General features: G+C 38.3%; 1 protein-coding gene across 1 annotated transcript in view; it reads right to left on the bottom strand.

Moving 5' to 3' along the window:
- The window catches only part of PIEZO2 (piezo type mechanosensitive ion channel component 2), a 487,309-nt gene that overhangs the window by 383,225 nt on the left and 94,976 nt on the right, over positions 1-9,108 (bottom strand). Inside the window, exon 2 of the mRNA XM_054587349.1 lies at positions 4,135-4,230. Within this exon, the coding sequence (XP_054443324.1) occupies positions 4,135-4,230 (96 nt within the window). The remainder of the gene's footprint in view (positions 1-4,134; positions 4,231-9,108) is intronic.

Genomic DNA, 9,108 nt, shown 5'->3' with positions numbered 1-9,108 from the left:
AGTGACATTGGGATCAGATAGTTTCAGGCGAGGACTCACAGCACACCGGCCTTGGCTGCAGTCCTTGGCAGGGTTTCATACCACCGCATGGGCATGTTGAGGCTCTTTCTGGATCACTGTCTCATCTCCCATGCTCCAAACCTCTGCCCCCTGAGTCCTAGCCTTCCATCCAATATGTGTTCCGCAATCTGACCAGGTGTCTGAGGCAGCAGTCCTGTCTCTAAGGACCAGTCTAGGCCTGGTTCCCAGAAACAGACACTGAGGTGGGTTCAGGTGGATTCACCTGAAAGGTGGTTTATTGGGCAGTGCTCTTGGCAGTAATATCTTTCACAGAGTAAAGACAGTAGGACTGCATGGAGGAAGAGATTAAACTGCAATGATCTCACAATGGGGCCTCAGCTGATGCGGGGCTCTGGTGCTAGCATCACCCTGCAAAGGCCCAGACTGGAGGCCTTTGCACTCATGTTGAATAATCACTGGTATAGCCTTCTTCCTGTGTGTGTATGTGCTCACAAGCCTCCTTTAGCCATCGCCAACTCCTGGGGAGGGATTCTGCTGTGAGCAGTTCCAGACAGGTAGGGGATGGTGCTTCGGCTGTGGAAGGGGATTCTGAATTTATACCGCAGCACCTGCTGCACGTAGCATTTTAGAAGAAACTCTGAAAGAAGGAAGAAGCTCCAGATGAAATCTGTCTGAATGGGACAGTCAATAAATCACACCCTTGAGAAACTAGGGATATTTTTCCCCATGAAGACTACAGGGAAATATTATCATGTCAGCCATCTACCTCCTGACATTTGGAAGTGATGAGCCATTTATTGACAATTATGAAACTGTCTCATTTGGTTTACATAACTAATAGCTGATTACCAGTCAATGTCTATCTGCAGAGATCTATTTCCTAACTTTCTCCTATTGTTCTAGCAATTCGTGGATGGCCATTGTTTCTGAGTTTTGCTCACAATACCTTTTGTTCCTTCTCAACCTTCCTGCTTTGCTACCTAAGTTGCCTCAACATTCTTTTTGACTTCTTAGCTCTTTCTTAACCTCTAGTGACCAATTCCCTCTATTACATTTTCTCCTTTTCTCCCAAGAAATTATCTTCACTCAAATTCTTTTTGTAAACTTGATAACAATTCAACATAGAACTAACTGCTCCTGATCTTCCTCCATCTTCCACATGCGATTCCAGCTGTACAGCAAATCCGTGTTTAATCTCAAGCATGGGGAAAGACTCAGTCATACCCATATGATCTATGTCCTCCTGACAGCCCTGAAATCAGAGAATGTGAACATCCTTGTCCAAAACAACCACCGTGGAGAAAATGAGTTTTCACACTTAGGCCACCTAAAGAACTATACCAAGGATCCACCCTATCAGTTCCAACACTGAATTTCTCCACCTACTGGGCCCCTCTATGGATATACTTCAGGAAAAGTAACAAGACAGGAAAATAAATTCCCACAGATCAAATGGAGGGCAGAGGGTCATGGAGTAACTTTCTTCTTTTTCTAAATTAATTAATTTATTTTTTCAAATACATTTGTCTCTGCCTTCCCCCCACCACCTTCCCTTGCCCCCTCCCTCCCTCCCTCAACTCTTCCCCTTTGGTTTTGTCCATAAGTCCTTGCTATATGTTCCTTGACTTTCCCCTTCCCTTCCTTTTCCCCCACCCCCACTCCCTCCTTCCCTCTTGTCTCTGTTGGTTTCTTTTTCTTTCAGTGTTGCTGGTCTTATTTTCCTTGCATCTTTGTATTGTTGGTTAGGTTCCATATATGTGCTTCACCCATCCAGTTCAAGGAGAGTCTGCATTAGTACATGGTCTTGGGGATGTGCACAGAGGCCTGGAGCAGCTTGAAGGCAATTCAAATTTGCTTGCTGTTTTAAGGCAGAGACAGCCTGTGAGCAGGTGGTACAAGGTTTACTAATAGTTCTTTCAGTTTGCCGATGTGCTTTCTTATCAATTCATGAGAAATGTGTGTGAACACGAATTGGAAAGTCTTAGTGTGATTAAACCTGCATCTTCCTGAGAAGCCACACTGCAGTCACTCCTCCAATTCTGTCATTGTGTACATCTGCTCCACATACACTTTAAAGGTGGGTCTTGACCATACACTGCCAGAAACGCCCATTATGGGATATTTCAAAACACAGGCTCAGAAACACCTGGCTTGTGCTTCCTACATGTTCAGAAAAAAATAGGTGGGACAGCCTTTCCTAGAGTCATTATGCATTTCCATAAACAAACAAATAACTGAGGCTGTGTTGAATATTAGTCATGCTTCTTGGCATTAAAATGCAATAAAAAGGAAAGTAAATAATTACAACACTACTTCCAGATAGTAACTGAAAAGATGCCCAGGTTTCCCTTTCAAGCCCAGTTTTTGCTTCCTCTCCTGTTAAGAGGAGCACAAGCAGACATTTGTGTACTTACTATGTTTTGCTTGTGCACTGACCTCATAACAGTTTGTTAATTCAGAAAATTTCTTGACACAGAGAGGAATTTCTTTTTTGCATATGACTTTACATTTCAACTATGAGCTCAGTGTTAGTGTCAGTTTCTGATGGACTTGGGCATAAAGAATGGGACCAGAGTCATGCACTTATGACACAGGTATACATCCCACTCCTACAGAGACTAAGGCAACCTTACTGAGGAAAGGCTGGTTATCTGGGAAGAAGGAAAAGCAAGCATTGTCATATAAGAGTAAAGGGGGAAATCCCAGTTACCTGATTCCAGATAAAATAAGGGACACCTTGATATAAAAGCAATAGATAATATATTTGAATATACACAGGTACTTGTTTTTAAATCACTTTATTCTGAATGTGTCTGAAATCTCCTTTCTTTGAAACATGAGTTACAAGCCACAAATTAGGAGTTGGCTGAATGTTTAATCTTGGTTCTGAGGTCAGAAGCTATTCTGTTTAAATGTCTTTGTTTATATTGAACTCTAGGAAAGAGGCTAAGGTGAGTGGGGGTCACATAAACAATGTATTTTTGGTTTGAATGAGGATTTGTATAAACTCACATTTCTCTAACCCTCCTTAACTTTATGTATTAAGGATTTAAGTGACTTAGAAGAGTTATTGCTTAGATTCTTCCTGAGGTAGAAAAATCAACATAGCATCCGCAGTCATAACTATTAAGATGAATGATGACAATATGCACTATAAATGTAATAGTTAAGGGAAGGAATGGAAAAGATAGAGTCATTATCTGCTACTCTGGACATCTAAGTCTTAACTTCTTTTCCTGAAGAGGCATCACTATGAACTGGCAGCTTTTACCAACAGCCATTCACCTACCACACCATATGATGGGCCAAACAATTTCCTTTTCCTCTATGTAAACATAGTCATCACACTCACCTAAGGCATTTGACACAGTCCATATTTCTTATAATTGCACTGTTTAGAAAAACAATTTATTAAATTAACTCAATGTGGCTTAATTTCAGTACTTATGAAGGAATTTCAAATATATAAATTTATAAACCAGACCATGCTTCCTAATCAGAGCCCAAGAAGACATGATCACTCTTCTATAACTTCAGGTTCTTGTATAACAATGTGAAAGGGTTATCAAGTTTTGTAGTGATTTGCTTGAGAAACTATCCCTCAGACTCAAATTACTTACTGTCAATACTTAATAAGAGGTATGCGTAAGAGATCTCATTTGATATATGAACAAGTCACAACTAAGACCTGGTTTCCTACTCAGCTCTACTAGGTGGCTTAAGAAGGTAAGACTGCCCATTTTATACATGCCACCACATTATCCCCAGCAACAGACTATGCAAATCATGTGCCAATCTTGTCATATCATCTGCCTTATTTCACTGAAAATACATTGAGTTTGTCTTAAGTGGCAAAAACATTCCAGAGGTATTGCAAGCCTACTTATCTAGAGCTAATATGGAACTCACGTGGCATATTAGCTGTGTAAATAACATTTATCACTGACATGTTCCACACCACTCTGCTTAATGCAACTATTCACATATTTGACACCCAGTCCCCAATGCATCAGCTTGCTGCACAGACAGCATCTATCCCATCAGATGAAGACAAGCCCAGGGAACTCAGCAAATGCATTCAGACTGTGGCACAGAATGGTAACTGTCTTTTACCTTGCATCGTTGCTCTTGTTGGCTCTGAGAACAGAGGGATGAGTAAGAGGTAGATGAGGTAGACGAAGGAGAGTCCATTGTACCGGAATGCACATGCTGTGGGTAAGAAGAGAGAAAAGAGGAAAATACATTAATAAGACAGGCTAATAGAATACATGCAACTGTGTGGTGATACCATCAAGTGTCACCGGATCAAGCTAAGTAGATATGTCAATTAGGTAGTAAAAATTGCTGTGTTCATCACTATGTTGAGGGTGACAAAAAACAGATAATTAAAATGCATGGTCTTTGCTCTCATGATGAAAGCAATACCAATATATCTGAATGAAGGCAGGTCATAAATAAGTCATAAATTAAGTCAGTAAATTAAAATTGCTACAAAAATATAGAAGGCAATGGGATTAATGAGGAGTTGAAGTGTCAGGTAAGGTTCTCAATGGAAGAGATGACATTGAAGATAAAGAAAAGAGAAGAAAAATATTTGTTGGTAAGTAAATAAGTATGTATTGAGGAGAGAAGATGGTGGCCAAGTTGGTAAGAGCTGAGTCCACTTGCTCTTGTCCCCAGCTTGGATACTTGGCTGATCTTCTGAAAAATAAACTGATAATTCAATGGAATCTTAGCTGATATGAATTTTGGAAGCCAAGGAGTACAGAAGGTGCTTCACAATGGGTGGTTAGGAGCTTTTATTGGTTGAAGGGGTAGTACCCCAGGTGTGGCACCTGGAGCTGCAGAGACCAGGGTCAGAGATCACAGCTCTGTGGCTCCGTCCCCTCCCAGGGCAGAGAACCACCAGACCTGGGCTGGGAGTGACTTGCATATACAAAGTTGGGGACTTTCAGGGTATACACAGAGCCAGGGGTACCACTCTCCCAATCACAACAGAGGCTCCCTCTAGAGGCAGGTGAAGATGACACAGGTGGTGCTACCAGAAGTTGGATGACCCATCCTGGGACCTTGTTCTGATAAGAAACCAGAGGCGGAGCCAGAGAGAGAAGACAGAAGGCAAACAGCAAACTCTACTGAGATGAATTCCACCTCGTTCCTCTTCAGAATTTCTTATTTTTTTCTTTTGCATAGCCTTTTAAGACTTTTTCTTTTGCATCAAGTGTATTCTAACTAGTTCACTATTCTTTGTCTTTTACTTCTTATTTTTTTATTTATATTTTTATATTATATTTTATTTTTATTTCAAATCTCACATTGTACCCTTCCTTTGGCTTTCTCCATCTTGCCTTCCTCCTGCCCTTTCTTATTGTCATTGTAAACCTTATTTTCCTCCACACTACTCATTTCCATTCCTTACTCTTACTATTTCTCCTCCCTCTTTCCTCTCACAATCATTCTTCCTTCCTTTACTCAGCTTTTTTGCCTTCTTATACTATTCTTATTTTCTTTCCACCTTTACAAATTGTGGCTTGTTTGGCATGGGTATTATGGTTATTGCTGTTCTTCTTCAACTGTATTCCTATTTGTTCACTATTTTCTTATTTTTTTTAAATTTCAAATCTCATAGGTTACTTTCCCCTCTCACTGCATTTTGCCTTCCTCCTACCTATACTTATTTGACTTTGAACTTTTATTTTTTCCCTTTCTTAGTCTGGATTCTATTCCTTATTCTCAGTATTTCTCCTCCATCCTCTCAAAACCATTTTCCCTTAGTGTAGACATATTATCTTTTCTCTTTTGTGTAATATTCTTATTCTCCTTCCACCTTTATAAATCTTTGCTCAGCCTTCATTGTTATTGATCCTGTTTTGGTTTTCTACAACGTTGTTCCTTTTGGTTCACTATTTTTTAATTTCATTTCAAACCTCATATTATACTCTTCCCTTTTCTTACTCCATTTTGCCATTGTCCTTCCCTGATTTAATTACTTTTTAAATTTTATTTTCTCTTTTTCTTAGCCTTGTTTCTATTCTCTACTCTTACTATTTCTCCTTCTTCCCACTCAAAATCATTTTTCTCTTCTTTAGTCATCTCATATTCCCCTTTTCCTATCTTATAATATTTTAAATCTCTCACCACTTTATTAATATTTGCTCAATTGCTGTTGATATTGCTGATGTGGTAGGGGGATATTTTTGCTGGCATGGGTTTGGTTTTCTGTATAGTATCGTTTTGTTAATCAATACCTGTATAACAGCATATAAGACATGGGGGAGTGTTATGACTCCCAGTAAGCCAGCTAGAGGGGAGAACCAACAGTGAATGAGCCATCAATAATCAAAGCCCAAGTACAAGAGAGTCCACATAAACTGAATAAAGGTCACCCCTAGAGCATACCGATCATTGAGTGCCACAGAACTCCTACCACAGAAGTCCACCCCATGAAGACAGGCAGGCAAAGTAGAGCAAACTGAGATGCAGAAACAAACAAAACAAGTCACCTAAAATGGGGAGCCAAAGAAATAATCCACAATTGAATGGAAAGGGGGGTTCCCCAGAAAAAGAGCTAAATGAAATGGGGCAAGCAATCTATCAGACATACAATTCAAAATAATGGTTACAAGGATGCTCAAGGAACTTTATGGGAGTTACATGAAACTTAGTGGGAAGTATATCAGCATGGAAAAGAACATAGAATCTATGAATAAGAACCAGGAAGAAATGGAGAATACAATATCTGAAATGAAAAATACACTAGAAGGAATTGAAATCAGGCTAGATGAAGCAGAAGACTCAATCAGTGAGCTGGAAGATAAGGTAGAAATACCCAGTCAGAGCAACAAAATGAAAAAAAAAAACCCTCAAAAAGAGTGAGGATAGTTTAAGGGATCTTCAGGACAACATGAAATGTAACAACATTTACATCATAGGAATATCAGAAGGAGATAAAAAGGAACAAAGAATAGAAAACTTGTTTGAAAAAATAATGGCAGAAAATTTCCCTAACTTGGTGAGGGAAAAAGTCATACAAGTTCAGGAAACACAGAGGGTCCCAATCAAGATGAATGCAAAGAAGCCCACTCCAAGACACATCTCTATTAAAATGGCAAATTTTAAAGACAACGAAAAAAATCTTAAAGGCAGCAAGGGAGAAACAGGAGGTAACATACAAAGGAGCTTGGATAAGGCTATCAACTGATCTCTCAACAGAAACACTGCAAGCCACAAGGGACTGGCATGAAATATTCCAACTAATGAAAAGAGAGGACTTACTACCAAGACCATTCTATCCAACAAGGCTCTAATTTAAAATGGAAGGTGAAATAAAGGGCTTCCTAGACAAAAAAAAAGCTAAAAGAATACATCTCCACCAAGTCTGCACTGCAAGAGATGCTAAAGGGACTACTATAAAAAGGAGAAGAAATAGGGAAAGATGAAAGAAGGGAGAGAGGGAGAGAAACACAGGTATGGTAACAAATAAGTACCTATCAAAATAACCTTAAATGTAAATGGATTAAACACTCCATTCAAAAGACCTAGGGTAGCTTAATATATAAGAAAACATAACCCACATATATCTGTCTACAAGAGACTCACTTCAGAACAAAAGATCTACACAGACTGAAAGTGAAGGCATGAAAGAAAGTATTTCAAGCAAAAGACACAAAAGGAAAGCTGGAGTAGCAATACTTATATTAGACAAAATAGATTTCAAAGCAAAAATCATAAAAAGAGACAAAGAAGGTCACTACATAATACTTAAGGGAGTTGTCCAACCCTTGTAAATATACATGCACCCAACATAGGAGTACCTAAATAAAAAATAAAATCTTTGAGGTCTTCAAGAAAGATATTGATGAGAACAGAGACATTATAGGAGATTTTAATGTCCCTCAACTAACAATAGATAGATCTTCCAAACAAAGAATCTAAAAAGATATTGTGGCTCTGAACAACACTCTAGATCAAAAGGACTTAATTGACACACACACACATACACACACACACACACACATACACATACACGTGTGTGTGCGTGTATATATATATAGATATATATCTATATCTATATCTATATCTATATCTATATCTATATCTATATATATAAAACTTTTCACCCCAGGAAGCAAAATATACATTCTTTTCAAATGCAAATAGAAGACTTTCAAAGATAGACAACATGGTAAGACACAAAACAAACCTCAACAAGTCCAAGAAAATTTAAATCATATCAAGTATGTGCTCAGATGAATTGAAACTAGAAACCAACATCAAGGAAAAAACTCAAAAACATTCAAATACATGGAGACTAAATAACATGTTATAAATAATTAATGGGTTAACAATGAGATCAAGGAAGACATCAAAAAGTATCTGAATACAAATGAAAATGAATACACAACAACCAAAACCCTATGGGACACAGCAAAGGCAGTCCTGAGAGGGAAGTTCATAGCAATACAGGCCAACCTAAAGAAGATAGAAAAATCTCAAATAAACAATCTGACCCTACATCTACAAAAACTAGAGGAACAACAACAAAGTCCAGATTGAGTAAAAGGAAGGAAATAATCAACATCAGAACAGAATTAAATGACATAGAGACTAAAATAACAATTGAAGGGATCAATGAATCCAGGACCTGGTATTTTGAAAAGATAAACAAAAATTGACAGTCCTTTAACCAGACTCATCAAGAGAAAAAGAGAGAGGACCAAATAAATAAAATCAGAAATGAAAGGACAAGTTACAACCAATACCACAGAAATACAAAGGAGTTTAAGAAATTACTATGAACAACTGTATGCCAAGAAATTGGATAACCTGGGAAAAATATAAGAATTTATAGAAACATACAATCTTATAAAACTGAATCAATAAGAAGTAGAAAGCCTCAATAGATTGATAACAACTAGTGAGTTTGAAGCAGTAATCAAAAGACTCTTGACCCACCAAATCCAATGACCTGATGGTTTCATAGGTGGATTTTACCAAGCATTCAAAGAAAAACTAACTCCTATCTTTCTCAAACTATTTCAAAAAATTCAAGAAGAGGGAAGACTCCCAAACTCTTTATGAGGCCAC

The sequence above is a fragment of the Pteronotus mesoamericanus genome, unplaced genomic scaffold (assembly GCF_021234165.1).
Source record: "Pteronotus mesoamericanus isolate MK-2021 breed Mesoamerican mustached bat unplaced genomic scaffold, CSHL_Meso_final scaffold_118, whole genome shotgun sequence".
Classification (NCBI taxonomy): Eukaryota; Metazoa; Chordata; class Mammalia; order Chiroptera; family Mormoopidae; genus Pteronotus; species Pteronotus mesoamericanus.
The sequence above is the reverse complement of the archived record's forward strand: the minus strand, read 5'-3'. Positions and strand labels throughout refer to the sequence as shown.